This window comes from Oryzias latipes, chromosome 14 (assembly GCF_002234675.1).
Source record: "Oryzias latipes chromosome 14, ASM223467v1".
NCBI classification, from domain to species: Eukaryota; Metazoa; Chordata; class Actinopteri; order Beloniformes; family Adrianichthyidae; genus Oryzias; species Oryzias latipes.
In genome coordinates this window covers 20,994,335-21,014,135 of record NC_019872.2, presented here as the reverse complement: position 1 = coordinate 21,014,135, position 19,801 = coordinate 20,994,335, and the positions used below count along the sequence as shown (strand labels likewise).

Sequence of the window (19,801 nt, the reverse complement as noted above, 5' to 3'; positions counted from 1 at the left end):
AATGCTTCAAATTACAGTCTGCTTTACAGTACTTCTTAAATTTTTTTACATGAAACATTTCTGTATCTTTTAGAATTCCTGACTGCAAGGACCAGATTGTTTTAGCAATTCTTTTTTCTTTGCGCTTTTGAGCCAAGATTTTACCCCCATCTAGTACCCAATAAATGATGACATCACAGCAGGAGAACCCTTTAAAAAATGAATGGGCCCCAAATCTCTTTTGGTGCTCAAAAATATCCTCATCCACAAATAAAACTAAAACACATATGTCCGGGATATCCAAAGGAGTTTTTTAGTTATTATGGGATGGCCACAAAACCGACAGGTTGGCAGCCATTTTGCCGCAAAGTGTGAATTTTGGCAATTTTAACATTTTTCCACAATATGGAATGAAAACTTGTTCAAGCAATTTTCACAAAATTATTCAAACACACACCGCCAGCTGGAATATACAACCACAAAGTTTTGTTGACCTGTAACCTTGGGGAGAGGCCGCCATCTCGAATAAAAAAAATAAAAAAAATCACCTCAAACTCTTTTAAAGATTTTGATATACAGCCTCCTAATTCCTTAAGCACCATTGAGAAGCTATTTGGAATTTGGAATACTGTTGAATTAGAAGATACAGATTTTGAACAACATTAGCATTGCAAGCTTGCAAACGTGGCGTTTCCCTGTCGCTCATATGTTGTTTTTTTACAGGAATATTGTGAAAATTGAATACATGAATCCCTGACTCAAGCTGGAAAAAAAAACGATTTGACATTTGATAGGAACATATTAGGAATGTGGGCGTGGTTAATAAAAAACCTCAGTTGCTGAGGAAATCCAGAAGTTTACTTTAGCTGATTCTTCTAAAAATTACATAGATCTGTTCGTCACCCCAAGGCGACTAAAATAAAAAATGGTTGCTATGGAGATAAAACCACAAGAAAAGTTTTCCTTTTTCATTAACTCATGACGTATAGCTTGGACCAGGTTTGCAAAGGAAAAGGGGAAAGTGAAGCCCTGAAGCAGGCGCTCAGCCAGTGAAGACCGGTAAGAAGGGTCAATGGGAGGAGCGGTGGGGGCTGGTTGTGCCTGCAGGCCATACAACTTCACTAGCTGCTTTAATTTTATCTCAATCTTTTTACCAAAAGATGTGAGCATAAAACTCTGTTAATAGCATCACCACACTACCCTTTAGTTTTGTATTAATTGGTGTAAAGCCACGCAGAGAGCTTGGAGTAAAGCCGCTGCTCCTTCACATCCAGAGTAGCCAGTTGAAATGGCTCGAGCATGTAGTCCGGATAACTCCAGGCATGTCCCAGTGGGCGGAGCCCCAAGGGAAAACCCTGGACACAATGGAGAAACTACATCTCTCAGCTGGCCTGGGAACATCTCGGGGTCCCCCCATAGGAGATGGAGGAAGTGGCAGGGGGGAGGGAAGTCTGGGCGCCCACGACCCGGTGTTGGATGAGCGGAAGAAGAGGGACGGATGGTGTTAAATAATTTTGCCTTTAGGGTTTAAGCAGACCAGCATGTGAAGATCTGCTGTAAAGACATTTCCACCATTTTTGGAGATGCAGGGAATCCGATTCAAACATCAGGGTGACTCTGCTTCACAGTTGTTTCCTCAAAACTACAGAATAACTAGATTTTAACAAACTTGTTCATGCATTTTAATAGACATTTTGGTGTCCAAACTTTTGACTGTTCATAAAAATCTCTTTTATTCTTTGTAAACGTATTTTTGTTATGAGTTTAGACCACTTTTGTCAAAAATATTCTGTTTTGATTAAACCAATCCTTTGGATATTTTTCAGTTTTAACGAATTTCTGCACTCCTCTGTTTTTCAGTACTGACTGACTTTTAAATTTAGTGCTGTAGAATTCCACTTTGATATATGAATTGGGTTTTGGCTGTAATTTATCACTTCATGTCAGATGTGTTCATCACCTTGTCTCTGGGAGATGATGGAGAGCAGATGGCTGCAGTGCTGCCAGGCAGGGAGGAGGTGTCCGTGGCCGTACTGAGCTCCTGAGAGGACTCGGGAGAGACTGGACAGAGCTCACTGTCAGAGGCTGATTCATTGGAGGACAGCAGAGCAAGCAAGGCAGAGGAACGGAGGCCTGGGAAAGAAAGCAGTATAAACCAGAAGTTTTACTTTTTTATTTTGACAATATTCATAACTCTAGAAATACTGAGATTTGGCCAAATCTTTTAAAAAACAAAAAGTAGAAGCTTATCTTTTATGCCTGCTTGCAAAAGACAAGTTGCATAAAAGACGTTTTTATTCTGTATAGAATTTAGACTTGCCTTTGCCAGTCTGCCCCTTTAACAAGCAGTCAGTGATGAGCTGCGAGCAGCGCGTCTGCAGAGAAGAGGCCTGCTCCAAAGTCTTGTTGTCCAAAGTCTCTCCTTCAATCTGCCTCTCACTGGTAAGTTCTGATGTAAACAGGGCCAGAGCGGCAAACAGAAGCCACGAGTAGTTGTGGATATAAGGCTGGATCAGGCGGTGGCGGTCGCTGATTCGTATCGTCACCATGGGGTAAACGGTGATCCGGTGCGTCGGCAGATGACTGAGAATAATAAAGGATTTCATAAGGCGTTTCGGAAAAGCATCAAGTAATGTGTACTTTTGCAGAATGTCTCACCTGTCCGGATATTTCTTGGCATTGTAACATCCGAAACACAAGTCAAAGTCCTCACACACGTTACAGTTGATCCTGCTGCCCACGATGAGCCCCTGGCAGTGGTCACAGGCATATTCCATGTTCACCATTTCATGATCATCTTCGTGGCCCTCAGGCTTGACACCACCTGCACACGCACATTCATTTCACTTGGTCCATTCAAATGCAGAAACGAAACCATGTTGCTAGATGTGGTGCGTGAACTTACTGAGGAAGCAGGTCTTGCAAAGGTCCATGTCCATGCACTGCAAACATCTGTAGCGATGCCAAGGTGCCATTCTGTCACAGCCATCGCAGGAGATCACCACATTGAGCAGGTCACAATAACGAGCGATGAACATGTGCATCTGTGTGGAAAAGGTTTTATTTACATCTAAACAAAAGTGAACAGTTTGTGGTGGAAAGGAAAGACGTGAAATGTGTTCAAGAACAGAAAATCGGCTTAACCCTTGTGCTATCCTATGAACCCAGCCTTACATTGACGTGGTATCCCTGCCATAACAAAGGTGGATAAAGGTGAAGAGGATTTCATGTAATCCATGGTCAACAGTGAAGATCACAAATCATTGAAGAAAAAAGGTTCAGCGCACTGTCTAGTGGGGTCCCACTCCCAACGTTAACGTGCCTAGGATAGCACAAGGGTTAAATCCTAAATATGGTTTTCCTTACTTTCCTCTTGTCCTCCACAGAGTCCTCTTCATCGATTTTGTCATACCACTTCTCAAACATGCCATCCATGCACTCATCCATCCACTCCTGGTTCTTCTTGTAGTCTGCGATTTCATCCTCCTCTGTCCACTGACTGAATATCAAACAGCAAATGCAATCAAAAACAAAACATTAATATTTCAGAACTAAAAACTGCTAAAACAATGCATTTTATTCTCAACAAAGCTCGAGTGTGACATCACCTAATGGCCACATCATGAACACTGATGTTTTCCTGTGACATGCTGAGGAGGAGGTCTGAAAGCTTGATGCTCTGAAAGAGCGGCAGGTCCTGCACCTCCCAGTTCATGTCAAGAAGGTGCAGCAAGCAGGTCTGCACACATGACAGGGCAGGAAGCAGCGCTCTGGAGAGCAGAGGTCAGGATCAGGAAGTTCAAATTCTTTTTTTTTCTTCTCATTGTGTCCTGTTCTGAATAAATGTGATGTGTGAAAGGGGAAAAAACAACAACATACTTTTCGTTAAGGCTGTTGAAGCTTTGAACAGCTTCTACCAGCATGAGCACCAGCTGATGGTAGGAAGACCTCACTTCTTCCCCAAGCTTCTGTCCGCTGTCCGATAACTGAGAGTAATAACTAAAAAAAACAAAAAGAAAATTTCAAAAGATATATTGACTTATACATTGACATTGATATACATTGACTTATTTTCAAACGAGTTTAAAAGCATGTATTTTTGTACCATAAATTATTGAAACTTCTTTTGTTGCCTTGGAAACAAAGTGATAACTATCATTACATCTCAGTTATGTCCAAAAAAAAGACAATGCAAACTGATTTAAAGTCTACAGAAAAATGTGATGCAGCTGCAGCACAGAAATGCTAGAATGCATATTTGCAATGTTTAGAAGGAGGTAGGGTTCATTTCTGTGCATTTATGTGTCACTCACACAAAATATTCAACTGTCTAAAACCTGATTTTATTTTTCTTTTGTCATCAAATTTGACCAAATATCTTTCCTTATTGTCTTAAAAAATGTTAAAACCGGAACCAGATTACAAAAACTGTAAAACTATCAAATGAATTAACTCAGTAGGGGTGGGATTATATAAGTTCGCTTCTTCCCACTCCTTTTCAAGCAATAAATCAAACTCTACTTGACTTTAGTTAATGATCACTGCAACACTTTAATTAAGCAAAATGTGATTTAAGTGACTTTTTTGTTTTGTTTTATTGTCTGTCTTTTTAAACTATGCATTTCAACATTTCTGTAATGAGTTTGATAAATATGTGTAAATTCTTTATCGCTTTGACTACAATGCTTGAAATAAATCAATAAATCAAATCAAAAATAGTTCTTTAGATGGTAATCACCATTTCCAAAAAGAAGATAAAGAAAGAAGAATGAAGTGGTTTCATGAAGTGAAGAAAATCTACAGACGTACCTAGTGAAGTCTTTCTGACATGTCAGCAGCTCTTGCAGGAACAGGATGCAGGGGGCTTGGAAGAGGTGTGGCTGTCCCAGGGAGCGTAAACACTGCTGAACCATCTGAAGGACTCTGCACACGCTCAGAACCTGTGCTTTGGTCAGAGCCAGGGTCTGCAGGATGCTGCAGGAAGAACATCTGATGACCTCAGCTTGAATTGCATGATTTCCAAACACTACTAACACAACATCACATTTAAAAAAGCCATTTGCTGATTCAAAACCAGCTACCTTGCAGTTGTGAGAGCCTGGTCCTTGATAAAGTTCAGGATATGTTTAAGTATGGGATGGTGATCTTTGACAGAAAGAGTTGCTTGCGGCTCCTCGACAGAGCGGAAAGAGAGTAGACGGCAGCGTGTTCGGCTAAAAGGATCTTTGCGGGCAAAAGCAGAGGGAGAGGCTTGCTCTGCTGCCTGGGAAGGGAGACCTTCAGTGGAGTCTTTGTGGTGCTGCTTGTTGTTCTCAGAGGAGCAGTTCTGACCCGTGACAGTGGTTGACTGACTCAGTCCAGCCTGGGTTTCGCTGCTCTCTTCAGACCTTCCAGTCTGTGGATTCAGAGAGGAGCTGGCTTGGAAGCCTCCCTCAGCGACTGGCTTTGAGTGAAGGAGTGAAGACAAGGTTCCCTCTGCGGCTTTAGAAGAATCACTGTCTTGTGAGGATTTCCCAGAAGGAGCAAATCGGAAAAGTAACAGGCTTTTTTCAATGCACATCTCCGCTGAAGCAAAGAAAAAAGTAAGATATTAGCAAACACATCAATCACTCTAAGTTAGGACTACAACTCCTTGGGGTCCTCACCTAGTGTCTCCATGGTGACCTCCTCATGACCATCTTCTTTGTCGTCAGGAAGATTCATTTTGCCAACCAGGTATCTCTGCTTCATTTCCAGCTGATAGTGAGTAAATATAACATGTCATTCATGGGATCAGGAGAAGACAACCAACAGAACTCCATGTCTGGTGAACTCACCATCCATGTTTTGATGCCGTCAGCCAGTGAATAAACCTGCACAAACTCTTCCCCCAGAGGCATCTTACAGTCGTTGTTAACTGCTCAAACAGAATCATCACAGTCAGCAACAAAGTTAAGAAGCAAACATCTGTCCTGCGAGGACGGCAAGTTGCCAGCTGTTACCATAGTTTAACAGGGCCAGGCTAAGCGCTGGAGTGTGGTACACCATGGCTGCCCAAATGGCATTCACAGCTTGGTCTGCCTTTGAGCCAGCTGCAAATTCATTTCTAATGTGCTGTTTTTTGCAGGACAGCATGAGGAGCTTCATCAGCTCTGTTCTGCTGTCTGCCATTTGTTGGGAAGGGTTCCAACGTGCAAAATCTTCCAGGAAGACCACCAACTCCTCAAAAGTCCACAAGCTTTTCTGCAAAAAGGAAAAACAGTAAATATTTCTTAAAGACTCGCTCCCAAGACAATGTTTAGGTTTTTTTAACCTGTTCTTGTGGTATTTTTTCTGATGATGGAGGACATATAGAAAATAATTAAGCTTGTAAACAGAGAGCTCTCTGCATTGGGGAAGGGGGGTGGGGTTGCTCCGCTCTGCAGAAACTATGTCCCAGAAAATGACACAGTTTTCTTAATTTTGGCTAAAAACTGCATCATTATAACTAAAAGCCCACTGGGAACGGTTTTACAATAAATGATCAAAGTGGATCTTTAACTTAGTTCATCGAGTTATTAAATCCTTTGAATGCAACGCCGGTAATATGCATCAGGCTCGTTTTTACCTGGTCGGGTGCAATTCTACTGTGATTGGTGTCCCGTGGTTCGCACAGGCCATGTCGCAGGATGGGTTTCCACAGCGGGGAAGACTGAACATGGGACATTTTTCCTGCTGGAAGCTCCTTCACGGTGCTAATCTCTGAAACACACAGCAACCAGCAAACATGTCAGTGAATTTTATAGATTTTAGGCAGACAGCAGAAAAATAAAACAAGGACAATTTCTTTTAAAAAAGAAGGTGCAAAATTAAAAAATTACACCTCAATTTTCATGTTTAAATAGGGAGATTTCCAAATGTTCCAAAAGCAGGGGGTCTCACCATAAGGGGATTTGAGAGCCAGGGTTCTGGAAGCAAGGCGACCCATCAGGCGAGCCACTAGCAGCTGCAGGTCAGACATCCATGAAAGGGTGATGTCTGGCAGTCCCAGGGCTGTCACAGTGAACTTGTAACCCCACTCGTTATTGCTGCTGTCAGAGTGAAAGAGGAACTGCAGCTGAGGGCCCGCGTCAAACGTTACCTTCTGCAAGAGCAAAGAAGCAGACAGACATGAAGGACTTCTGCATCCACTGCACTCCAAATAGTGACATTTAGGCACCTTCCTATTTTTTACCTTTGGCCATTTCTCAGTTCCAACTTTCATATCGTAGCGCACCTTGCCACCTCTGGAGTCTGTGAATTCTAGGTAGTCGTACCTGTCATTAACAAGACTTAGTTACAAATTTCACAGGCAGTTGTAAGAGAAATAAAAAGAGGATTTTTGTGGGCGAGTGTACCTCTTCTCTGTCTCACAGCGTTCATCAAACTCTACCTCAAATGAGGTTGCACCAGGACAGGCGAAGATGGTGGTCTCGTGACGGCTGTTCTCATAGTTGTGAGGGGACTCCATGCTCCAGGTCCTCAGCACCACCGGCTGCTGAGGCTGTTGCCAGCTCTCACAGTCTCCCTTTGAGTGAAATATGAATATGTTTGTATTATACAACACTGTAATTGGAGACAACTCGATAATCCTGCATTGGTTTATCTCAGACCAGAAGAAGCAAACCTTATTCAGTCAAGAAAGTTAACCAAAAACGGTTGTTACAGCTATCGATGTAGCTTAAACTTCCGGGGGGCGGGGGTTGTTTTGCCAGAATGTTTTTATCACCTTAGATAATATGTCTCCAGTATCACTTGGTAGACTTTTGAGAAGCTCCACCAGAGAGGAGAAGCTCTTGAGCAGCACACTATGGGGGATGTCCAAAGAGCACAGCTCCAAGAGGAAAATCATCTGCAGGAAGTGAAAACAAACTAAATGTTGTTCCAGGACAGTCAGTGCAAATCTCCTCCGTGAAATGCCTCCACAAAGAACATGAGGTAGTTATGTGGAGGGTTACCAGTTGTCTGAAGATGGTGGCCAGGATGGAGCTGCCCAACTTCTCAGAGATTTCTGCTCTGGTGTATCTCTCCAGCAGAGAACCCAGAACAGCCTTGATGCTTTCCAGGAACTGATCCACATCTGTTAAAACACATGGTGTAGACAGTTCCAAAAATCATATTTTATCCCAAAACTAAGTTTCATATTTTTACTAAAAATAAATATATATATATATATATTAAAATGTTCTTATTGCACAGCTTTGCAATAATAAACCAAAGAGACGTGTTAGATTAATTTAAAACAAAAATGCTATCTAAACAAATAGAAACTGGAGCATAAATTAAGGGTTATTATCAGCAGCATCACTATCACTCGGTCTTACATTTCAGAAGGATTTCTCGTGCCAGATCTGAATCGACCGGCGTCGAAGCTCCACCTTTGAGCTGCAAGTAGCACCAAGACAACAGACTTCCCTGTGAAGCCCAGAACAAGGACAGCAAGGCTGTTCTGCTGGCTCCACCGCTCTGATCCAACATCATAAGCTCAGACTGAAAAACAGAAAAATAGAAAGATTTGACAACCAAAACACAAAGAAATTCCTATAGATATAAAAAAGAACTAGGTAATAAAATTGATAGAATTTGAAAATCACCTCTTTAGTTGCCACCAGTAGTAGCGTCTCCATGACGGACAGGATTGGCCTGATGTCAAAGTCAGAGGGAGCTCCTTTAGGGGGCAGCAGGAGGAGACCGATGGGATCTTGGTCGCTGCATTAACAAATAACAGCTTTTTTTTTTTTATTTCTGTGAGGAACTCTCAAACTATGATTTGCATTTCTGAACTGCTTACCTGAAGTAATTACACAGAGATTCAAAAGTCACCTTGACTGATTCTGGTTGATCCTCCTCTGTAATATTTTTCTGAAAATGTTGATAATTTTTTTCCATCATTTCAGGGTCAAACAAGTTATCAGTCTGAATAAAGGTGAATGATTTCAAACCACTTTCTTCAGGAGGACAGATATTGTAAACTCACCATCATGTGAAAGAGTTTGTTCCTTCTTTCCTGTTTGTCAGGGAAGAAAACAGCAGCTCCATTCAGGACGGCCTTCACTGCTTCCTTGTGCAGCACTTGTTCCACAAACGTCTCACCATCCGGACTGTCAACAACTGAAACACAACATGTTGATCAGTAACTTTGATCTCCACAGATCCGAACCAACATCGTTTCTCACTGCTGGAGCTTATGATGGCACAAAGCAAAATATAGATCCGCTGGTTTAATTCCATTAAAGTTGATCACTGCTGTCAAAGGAAAATAATGCACATCAAAATTTATAAGTCACTTAACATCTTGACTCAGGAAACGTGTGACAGCAACTTTTAAAGAAATTAACAAAAACTAAATAAAGTTGAACTAACATGGAAGTTTTTCAAATAGCTGCTACCTCCAAAGCAGAGATCATATGTTCCACAAGTGGAAAGTTCATTCATTCATTCATTTTCTATTACGTTTTATCCCTTTTGGGGTCACGGGGTTGCCGGAGCCTATCCCGGCCACTTGTGGGCGAAGGCAGGGGACACCCTGGACAGTTCGCCAGTCTGTCGCAGGGTAGACTGTCCTCAATCACACATCCATTCACACTCACACCTAGGGAAAATTTAGATTAACCAATTAACCTATGAAGCATGTTTTTGGACAGTGGGAGGAAGCCGGAGAACCCGGAGAGAGCCCACGCATGCAATCTCCACAAAGAAAGGTCCCCACTGAGGTTCTGCTTCAGGTCCCCCAGCCGGGACTTGAACCAGGGGCCTTCTTGCTGTGAGGCAAGAGCGCTAACCACTGCGCCACCGTGCAGCCCCAAGTGGAAAGTAAGAATTGAATTTCTAAATCACGTTTTTAAATGTTCAAATGTTATTTGCATTAAACAAAAGTAAAAGCGATTCTGTTAATTGACACACTTGTCTCAATGTACGGTAAATCTCTATCCCAGTGGTCCCAAAATACGTGGGACAGTTGGTGTCGGTCACAGAGGAAAAAAATACACAACCTACGGTACATTTTTCCATTTTTATTTGAAATCTGATTCTGAAGGAAGTTTTATTTTGGAAAACGACGTTATTCTCTCCACCACCACATCTGACTCATTTTAGACATGTCAAGCCGCTCTGTAACATGTTGAACATCTATCCACTAGTTTCTTAAAGCAGCTGTGCTGACCGCTAAATTGAAAACCTAAATCTAGCAAAGGTAGCGAACGTTTCTCTTAATGTATAAGAGCATGTGAGCAAATAAAATAAAATAAATCTACATTTAACAGACAAAAACCAGGAGACTTCACTCCAAATATGGATTCATTGTGACACCAAAGTAATAATGTCTAATATTACAAGGATGTTGCTAATAAAGTTCTTCAAATGGTGAATTGACATTTTTAGAAAATACCATTTGTTTTGTATTTATCTGTTGCACCTTAAAAATCAGACAATGGTAAAGTTGGTGTCCGATTTGTAGCTTCTACTTTGACAGTTGCGTGTTAAGGGCACATCTATATGTCATTTTATTGGTTCTCACGTGAAATCTAATGTACAAATAAAGTCTAAGGCAGCTGCAGAGATTTTACAGAGGATGAAGGTAAACTTTACCCTCAAAAGTTAAGGCCTCCTTGCCCTTGTTCTTGTGTCTCTGGGTTTTTTTCTGGTTTGTTTGTTTTTCCTTTTAGCCTTTGTTCAAGTGTATATTGTTCTGTGACAAAATACTTTTAATAAACAAATGTTAAAAGGCCTATGTCAGCCTTGAACATGCCAGCCCATGAGAATATTGTCTGACATTAAATCGGTCCACGGCCTAAAAAAGGTTGGGGACCACTGGTGTAACACATTTCTTCTGTTGGTTATGCTTTAAATCTAAAGAACCTTTTGTGAGAGTTGTTGTAAAGAATTTGAAAACAGTTATCTTACTGTGGCACAGATGAGTGTAGAGCTCATACACAGCTCTTGTGGAGTCTCTGAGACTCTCCCCACTGCAGGATGTGGATGGACCTGCTGCTGCAGAGGCTTCTTCTGCCCCTTTAGCCTCCAGTGGGTTGGGCAGTGTTGGGAAGCAGTTTTGCATCAACTGAAGAAGGAGAACCCTGCTCTTCATAACCTCCTCTCCCTCACTAGAAAAAATAAACAAAGACAATTGGTTTCAGGAACACACAAATGGATCCCGATTTAATCCTCATAAATATACAATAACTCACATCTCCCTGAGTTTACTATAGAATTCCCAGAAGAGGTTCAGACTGAGACCACTGAAGTCCAGAAGATACTTCTGCTTCAGATAAGATAAATCCTGCAAAAAACAAACACGGCTTTGCTCTGACTGTGTTCAACATTTAACCAGCCATCCTCCATCCACTCCTTCAGCCCAAACAGATGAATCTATGTCTTTAAATAGTCAGAGGACTGCAAGATGACCAACCACACAAAGACAAAATCAAACTGAAGACAAAATCAAACGAAAGGTAAACCAGAAAGAATATATATAAGTTATTAACAGATGAGGTCGGAACGCCAATCAAATTTAATATGACTATTAGTCTTGCAGGAAAAGAAAGCGATTACGTATGTGGGTTCTTTTCCACCAGACTTCCCACAAAACGTCGCACTTCTACATTTTACCACACAGTGTAATTGGATTGAGTGCAAGCGTTTGATCTTGCTGTACAATTATGGTCTGCTGTTAACGTGACAAACTGCAGACAGAACAAGACCCAAGTTACCATGTCTTGTGTAAGCTGCTGTATGAAGAATAAGGTCTTGTTTAAAAGACAAAGGCCAGTGACGGCACCGTCTTTAGAAATCTCTCCCTGAGCTGCGAGGTCATCCAGGTCTCCCAGCCTCTCGGTGCCCGGACACAGGTAGCCGCTGAAGCTGAGTGACTGCACGCCCAGACGCTCAGCGGAGTCCTGTCTGGTGCAGAGGAACTTCACCATGAGGAACTGGAGAGGCACCACATGAAGAGAGTGAGACAGAGAGAAAAGGTGTTATGACCACAGCGACATAACAGGGCACCCGGGACATTACAAACTTAATGCATAGGTAAAAAAAATCCCCAAAAGGTAAAAAAAAATAATAATGTTGGAATGACTGTGTGATATCGAGCAAACACCTTTGCAATACGACATTGGTGCAGCTTGATTTGCACGTCATTCCAGTCATCCTCAAGCTCGAACCAGCCAATCGGCCCGTCTTCACTCCGTGCAGAAGATCTCACACTGAAATTAGACAGACAAAATACCAGGTACAGTGTGAACAAACAGTTTATGCTAAGGTGGGCTCCCTTTAAAGACCATTCAATATGACGTGACTGAGCTGAAATTATTTGGATTTTCCAAATTTTTAAAGACTTTTTCAAAAAGTGTTTTAAAAAAAGTAGTATGGTATTTTTCAAAGTACAAGTTGTGGAACAGAATTTGGCATCACCAACATGAAAGCATGGATCCACCCTGCCTTGTATCAACAGTTCAGGCTAGTGGTGTCATGGTGTGTGTGTGTGGGGGGGGGGGGGGGGGGGGGTATTTTCTTGCTACTCTTTGGATCCCTTATTAGCAGTTGAGCATGGTTCCAACGCCACAGCCTACCTGATTTGATGGACCAAACTCTCTGAGGAATGCTTCCAGTACCTTTTTGAATCTATGCCACTAAGGATTAAGGAACTTCTGAAGGCAAAATGGGTCCAACCTGGTACTAGCAAGGTCTACCTAACACAGTGGTTGGTGATTGTATATAAACACAATTCAAACTGAAACAGAAAGATGAAAAAATGATACCCACTTGTCTTGCACAAACTCTTTATATTCCTTGTAGTTCCATGCATCATACTTTTTGAACCTCTTGAAATGCTTCTCTGCATCAAAAGGGTCGTCCTCCTTATAGGCAAACACCAAACCACATTTTGATCCAATGGCTCCTTTTCGCACCTTGTGACATAAACCAGAAACATCTGAGCATCAACCCCTTCTCAGCGTCGGTGGTGTTTTGGGTCAGAAATAAAATAAATGCTGCCATCCTACTTTGATCTTCATCTGAGTGATTTGGAAGCTGCTCTGGTCCTCAGTGGACAGGATCACGCTGGCTTTCTTCCTGCCGCTTTCTGTGAGAAAACCTGAGGAGAGAAAGGTTCAGAGCCTCTGATCTCCTGTAAGGAACAAAGACGGTTGGCTGAAGCTCAAACTGTCACGGCTCTCAGTCGTACCGTCTCCTGTTGCAGACTCTGTCAGCATGTTCTCTGGTCCTGATTTCTCCTCCTTACTCTTCACATCACAGGCCTGCAGGTGGAGCTGAAGAGGTTTCCCTGTCATGGGTCAGAATATGGGTCAAGTACTGGAACAGTTTTAGTTATGGAGCAATAAAACTTTTTTTAATTAACAATAACAGCTAAAAAAGGGGTAAGAGGATAAAAATGTACTTAATCCCACTCCTTACACATTTACAGATCAATATGATACAACATAACTGGTGGTTTATTTATGTATAAAATAAATTCTTTTGATGTTACTATTGTCTTCCAATGTCCATGTTCATTAATAACATTAACCATGGTAATGATTCTTATTGGCTTTGTGTACGAGTTGAGTGTCTAAAAATGTATTACATTAAAAAAACTAGAGACATTAGATTTATAAATTAATGGATTACTGTAAGTGAGTTCATAATATCCTACTCTGAGCACATTCTTTGAATGTTGAAAATTAGAATTAATGCGCTTTTATAAATATTCCCACATACTTCTACACAATTAATTACATTATAGCAATACCAATGAACCATAGAGAACATATTTTAAGGAGGTTTTATTAAACTATTAAAGTGTGAAAGGGTATTAGAAGTGGAAAAATAAAAAGATTGACAGTGTTTCAAATGTCATCCTGTGCAGAATCGTAAAGAAATTCTGTTCTCGTTACCGTTGCGATAAAGAAGCTGCAGCCGAACGGAGGCCATGGAGCTGATGAGGGATGAGGCCTTGTAGTCGATGTGTAAATGATTGCTGATGGAGGACAGGGCCTTCAGCACCTTTGCCATGCTGCCTCTGGCCAGAGCAAAGGCCAGCAGGGTCAGCTCTGCATCAGGACCCACGCAGCAGCTGCACAGAGACAAAGAAGAAAAGGCTTTTTGTGAACACTTGCTATTCATCAAAAAACAACCTGTTGGGCTTATTTTGGCAATGTATACCTTCTTGCATAATCGTATATGTATTTTTTCTTACACAAAGAAAACATTTTAAGATGGATTAATGTAAGTCTTTTCTATTTAAAATATTGAAAGCGCATTTAGATTTTTATTTTATTTGTGACTCATGAATCCCCATGGAAAGATGTGCAGATGATCAAACGCAGAGGGGTCATCCCGCTGCACAGTCACCACTTTGGTTTTTACTCTGCTTCCGTTGTGCTGACGTTGTCATCACAAACAAAGTGAGGCAGAGACGTGTTACAGAAACAACAGAGACCCTGGAGGCGCTTACTTAGCTATCCTGAGCAGAAATCCATCCACCTCTTCCAGGATATTGGCAGAGAAGAAATTAGGGAACTCTGAGGATGACGGAGTCAGGGACAGGGGAGGCGTGTACTGTAAGGCTTTCCTAGGTGGGAGACAACAAGAACAATTCAGAACCTGAGCACTGAATCAAACTAATAGTGGAATCTGAGCTTTAAAGAACATTGCTGGCTTCCTAAAAAACCTTAAGCAGAAGCCAGGTGGGACCTTACTGAGTATTCTGGAGGACTGCCTGAGCCAGAGCCGGGTTAGTCTCCATGGACACGCTGACCAGGGAAGTGAGGAGAGACAGATACCAGATGGCTGACGCATCAGAAACAGAAACCTCCTTGCTCTTCGTGATCTGGTATCCAAGCGTCTTCAATCCATGAATGCGCGTGTCACATCCATCGCTGAGGCACCTCTTAATGTTGATCTGGATGTCTGGAATTTAGCAAAGAGAAAAGGCTGTTAGCCAGCTGATGGAATGCATCACACAGAAGAAATGACTGGAACAATTAAATCAAGCCAAAAGGCTTGATGTCAGCTATTAAAGACCATCTTTTGATATTTTTAAAAGTGTTCCCAGTAGGCTTTTAATTATTGTTAAGAAAACCATTTATAGCCAAAATCCAAAAAACTGTGTCGTTGGCTAGGACATAGATTCTGCAGAGCGGCATTAGTTCATTACAAGTTCATCTCTAAATTGTGGCCGAATCCGTTGGCACGGAGTAAGCCCAGCCCCCCCTTCCAGACACCCATAACTCAGTGGGCTCCATTTGCCCGCTTGGGGGCAAGCTTATAGCCCCGCACACCCCCAATTTAACATTACTGGTGCAACAAAAATGGCGAGCAGTGTTGGAGCCATCCTGCCGTACAGTTTTGATGCAGATGCCAGCTCAGATGAGGAAATCAAAGACGCACGTGAATCTAGTCGTCTACCAGTCGGTGGAGCAGGGACGAGAGTTTGTGGCCCGTCCAGCGCATTTTCAAAGTCACAAATTTTTTGTCTGCTCCTGATTCACAACTAGAATGAAAAAATACTCAGAAATGCCATTTAAAGCTTAATTTTCTTTACATATGTCCTCCATCATCAGAAAAATGCCACAAAAACATATTAAAAACACCAAAACCACCATTTTAAATCGGAATGCGTTTTTAAATCAGGCAGGCCTCTGAACAGCTGACACCATTGTTTGAAATTTTAAAAAGAGAAAACTGAGCTTAACCCCCTGTCAAAGCATTAAAAAACACTGCTTTGTAATAACAGTCCACTGAGCTGACAAACTGACAGGCGGATGCTCACAGGGGTGTGTGATGTTGGCGTTCTCCAAGAGAGCTACATAACCCGTCACATTGCTGGGGATGCGGATGTCTCTGATCTCCTGTAAGGAACGCCGATTTTTGCCCACGGCCACTGAGACCAGCTGGGGCATGTAGCTGTGGTCGTTGGAGGCTACTGCAATGGCCAGACGTCTTAAAACCACATCTGGTTTCATTTTCAGTCTGGAAACGAGAAAAAAAAGTATTTCCAGATCAAAACTCATTAAAAAAGGACATGGGTAACTAAGCAAAGCAGAGAAACATCCACCTTATCCAGTGTGACCGAGCACTGCCATCTGACTGCCAGAAAGACGTGGTATCCCCGTTTGTCATCTTGAAGACATCGGCAACGTTGGAGGAAGCTTCTATCATGCTGTAACACTGTGTGATCGCCTTAACTTTATCTACATCTGGATCGCGGTCCAGCTCTGCTCTGTACTGGATATCTAAATCTGAGAGAGAACAGCATTAATGAAAAGTGTCACATTTTTAAGCAGCGCGAACATAAAGACATTTATTAACGCAACCTTTAATGCCATTTGGTCTAGTTTTTACAGACCAAAACCCAGTGAGGCCCACAAAGTTCCATTTCACCGTTTATGAAAATATACTGTATGTTTTTGTGGCCATTAAGCCATTCATTATTTAAATGTAGGTTTAAAATATTTAGAATAATATAATTAGAACAGTGTCATATGTTTTATATATTTAAAATTGTCACTTTTTTTATAATTTTGACAGCAGGACATACAATTCCTTTCAAAATAAAATGCATCTTGTGCCAAATAAGATCCTCCTGCTGCAGCACTTGAACAAAAAATGCAAGGAAGTCAAATCAAACATGGTATTTTCCATCTTTAAAACTTTGGACCACCATCATCCTTTTTCTCCTTTTACAGTCAAATACATATTTGACAATCTTGGAGAAATTTACAATATTCTTTTTTAAAAATCCATACATAAAAATGCAATTAGATACTTTAAAAGCCTCCCTCTAAACAGCTACTAGACACTGGAGAGCAGCAGAAGACCAAAACACGAGCTTTAGGTTAATTCTGATGATAAAACACTGACAGAAGATTAAACCTTTTTACCAACATTCAGCTCCGTTTTTAAAAATCTTGATATAAATGAAAAAACTTAATTAGCTAAAACAAATTAAGCAACTAAAAACCCATTGTTTATTGAAGTCTTTTGCGTTTTTCTTCAATGCCAAAAGATCCACAATGGAGGGATAAAGAGCTGCATTAGGTCCAGAGCATTGACTGTACATGAGAACTGGACTGAGTGACTTTGATGTCACACATAGAGAATGGTTTAGTTCCGGTTCCAACCAAATTAAGTTAATTTATTTGCCATTTTTTTCGCCATACAGAGGTGGCCATGATGGAAGCAGAAACTTTTTGAATGTTTTATGTGAGACCACCTACTTTTATTGAGACATCTGATTCGTCAGTTTATAACTTGAATAACCAAAGACAGAATTTTATTGTATTTTAATTATCAGAACATTTTTAAAAAAGGTAGCAGAGCAAGAATGTTTATTCTGACACTTAGAATGACTGAGTAATAGATGTTTATTTCTTTATAGAAGTCCATGGGATTTTGGTTTTGGTACCAGCGAGTAATTCCTGTTCAGAACGCCAGGGGGGACGGGTCACTCAGTCCAATTATTAAATACAGTCAATGAGTTAGACATACCATGAATAAGTTAATTTAATGGGTAAACTGATGTCTTTCTCATTCTTACCTTTTTCTTTTTGCAAGAGGGACACCAAGAAGTCCTGAACGACGCTAGACCTCATGGTGCAGATACTGTTGTAGCCCTCTAAGATCGGGAAGGGGATGGCACTGCTGGGAATGCGGTTTCTATGTAAAAATTTTAAGATCTTAAAGGCATGTGCTCCTATTTGGTCTTTGGTCTTCGAGAATATGTCAACAAAACCTGTTTGAAGGAGATGACATTCAAGGAAGATGCTGACAGCGTCTCACATGGGCTTGACCATATCCCCCCAGGTTAACCAACAACATGTCTTACCTGGAGTTAGGGAACACGCCTGGAGCTGTCTGATCACGTGACTTAGCTCCCCCTGAAGATTAGCTCCATTAGAGTTTTTCAGAGCAATCAGCATACTCTCAATGTCCACCACTCCATCCCCCTCAGCATCAAACTGTCCAAAGGCCTGAAATACAGAACAAGACATACATTCACTGGCCACTTTATTAAATACACCTATCCAACTGCTCTTTCATGCAATTTTCTAATCAGACAATCACGTGGCAGATACCCAATGCATTTAGACCTGTAGGCATGATCAAGATGATCCTGCTGCAGTTCAAACCGAACTGAGGCTGCAATTCACACAGACTCACTAAAATTAGACAATACATTAGGAAAATGTTGTCTGATCTGATCAGTCTCCATTTCTGCTGCAATATTCGGATGTCAGGGTCAGAATTTGGCATCAACAACATGAAAGCATGGATCCATCCTGCCTTGTTTCAATGGTTCAGGCAGTGGTGGTGGTATAATAGTGTGGGGGGTATTGTCTTGGCACACTTTGGACCCCTTAGTACTAATTGAGCATGGTTCCAACACCACAGCCTACCGGAGTATTGTTTTTGACCATGCCCATCTCTTCAAGACCACAGTGTACCATCTTCTGATGGCTACTTCCAGTAGAATAAGGCCAGATGTCAGAAACATGGAATCATCTCAGACTGGTTTCTTGAACAGGACAATGAGTTCACTGGACTCAAATGGCCTCCACTGTCACCAGATCTCTACCCAATAGTTCACTTTTGGGATGTGGATGAATGGGGGATTGGCATCATGGATGTGCAGCCGATAAATCTGCAGCAACTGTGTGATGCTCTCATGTCAATATGGACAAAACTCTCAGAGGAATGTTTCCAGTACCTTGTTGGAGCTTTACCACCAAAAATTAAGGCAATTCTGAACCCGGTACTAGCAAGGCCGGTAAGTACATGGGCCATTATAGTGAGGCATAATCATAGCACCTCAATCACACAAACCTAAAAGCATATTATACTAAAACCTCAAAGAGTCAATAATTGATATTAAAAGTAATAAACAGTTTTCCATGTAACTTGTTTTGATCAATCAAAGCAGTATTTATAGTTTTACCTACCATAATGCACATTCATGTCCAACCACTGGTTCCACAACAAATGTCAGCTACCGGGCAACAAAGCTGAACACAACCATGAACACAAAGCCTTCAAAACCCAGCAACAATAAGTCCAGCAGGCACACAAACTCATGACAACTCACTGCTCTGTCCAGCACATTGTCCAAAGAACAAAGTGCTTCATTTCTGCCCTTCTCCAGACCTCATGATCCTATCTGATCATTCCTTGTAAATGGGAGTGCCCACAGCCTTTCAACCCTAACCTGCCCTGATCACTAGAAGCCACAGCATTTCGCTAAAGCACGGCTACGTCTCCGTGGGAACTCACCTCCTCGCATTCGTCTCTTGGGGCATCTCTGCTCTCCAACATCTCGCAGAATTGCTCCACGTTGACCGACTCCTCTCCTCGGTTTACCCGGTCCTCGAGCCACCGCATCAGGACGCTCTCATTCCCGGACAGGACGGACTCGTGAATGGCGATCCTGGAGTCACTTACCCGAGCGGCTGCTTCTCTTAGTTTCACTTGTTCCAGGAGGACCCCGGGGCTGGGCGGTCCACCGGTTGGTGCGGGCAGGCTCGGACCCCTTCCGTTTCGCCCAGAAGCGGTGTCTCCGCCGCCTCCGGTGGCCGCAGAGGCCGGGCTGTCTTCCGCGAAACCAGGGCTCTCGGTCTCTATGTCCTCCTCGTCGCCGCTGCCTCCGCCACAGCCGCTCTCTGCGTTCCCCATGGTCACTCCGCCGACCTAAGGCACACCGGGCAGTCGGTGTGGGCCGTCGGTTGTCTGTTTTAACACGGCTGTGCCGGTCTAAACACAGACCTCTGCAACGTTAACCTACAGCCAAAGCTCCACTGTGTTCCACTACCGCATTGACGTCCTGCACGTCACG

At 42.1% G+C, this 19,801-nt stretch overlaps 1 protein-coding gene across 2 annotated transcripts in view; it reads right to left on the bottom strand.

The window, feature by feature from the left end:
• The window catches only part of zzef1 (zinc finger ZZ-type and EF-hand domain containing 1), a 36,860-nt gene extending 17,097 nt beyond the window's left edge, over positions 1-19,763 (bottom strand). For both annotated transcript variants that reach the window (XM_023962278.1, XM_023962279.1), the window contains exons 1-37: positions 19,243-19,763; positions 17,801-17,945; positions 17,513-17,707; positions 16,031-16,214; positions 15,746-15,945; positions 14,673-14,883; positions 14,429-14,545; positions 13,869-14,047; positions 13,160-13,258; positions 12,978-13,069; positions 12,739-12,884; positions 12,074-12,179; positions 11,685-11,903; positions 11,163-11,254; positions 10,879-11,078; positions 8,954-9,087; positions 8,768-8,838; positions 8,571-8,685; positions 8,301-8,466; positions 7,935-8,056; positions 7,706-7,828; positions 7,335-7,504; positions 7,172-7,253; positions 6,880-7,081; positions 6,566-6,699; positions 5,961-6,201; positions 5,796-5,875; positions 5,625-5,715; positions 5,061-5,544; positions 4,789-4,953; positions 3,859-3,978; positions 3,588-3,749; positions 3,346-3,478; positions 2,885-3,023; positions 2,638-2,803; positions 2,300-2,562; positions 1,940-2,112 (exon numbers count right to left, since the gene is read on the bottom strand). In XM_023962278.1, the coding sequence (XP_023818046.1) occupies positions 1,940-2,112; positions 2,300-2,562; positions 2,638-2,803; positions 2,885-3,023; positions 3,346-3,478; positions 3,588-3,749; positions 3,859-3,978; positions 4,789-4,953; positions 5,061-5,544; positions 5,625-5,715; positions 5,796-5,875; positions 5,961-6,201; positions 6,566-6,699; positions 6,880-7,081; positions 7,172-7,253; positions 7,335-7,504; positions 7,706-7,828; positions 7,935-8,056; positions 8,301-8,466; positions 8,571-8,685; positions 8,768-8,838; positions 8,954-9,087; positions 10,879-11,078; positions 11,163-11,254; positions 11,685-11,903; positions 12,074-12,179; positions 12,739-12,884; positions 12,978-13,069; positions 13,160-13,258; positions 13,869-14,047; positions 14,429-14,545; positions 14,673-14,883; positions 15,746-15,945; positions 16,031-16,214; positions 17,513-17,707; positions 17,801-17,945; positions 19,243-19,641 (6,120 nt within the window). In that variant the 5' untranslated portion in view covers positions 19,642-19,763. The remainder of the gene's footprint in view (positions 1-1,939; positions 2,113-2,299; positions 2,563-2,637; positions 2,804-2,884; positions 3,024-3,345; positions 3,479-3,587; positions 3,750-3,858; positions 3,979-4,788; positions 4,954-5,060; positions 5,545-5,624; positions 5,716-5,795; positions 5,876-5,960; positions 6,202-6,565; positions 6,700-6,879; positions 7,082-7,171; positions 7,254-7,334; positions 7,505-7,705; positions 7,829-7,934; positions 8,057-8,300; positions 8,467-8,570; positions 8,686-8,767; positions 8,839-8,953; positions 9,088-10,878; positions 11,079-11,162; positions 11,255-11,684; positions 11,904-12,073; positions 12,180-12,738; positions 12,885-12,977; positions 13,070-13,159; positions 13,259-13,868; positions 14,048-14,428; positions 14,546-14,672; positions 14,884-15,745; positions 15,946-16,030; positions 16,215-17,512; positions 17,708-17,800; positions 17,946-19,242) is intronic.
• Positions 19,764-19,801: the final 38 nt, after the last annotated feature.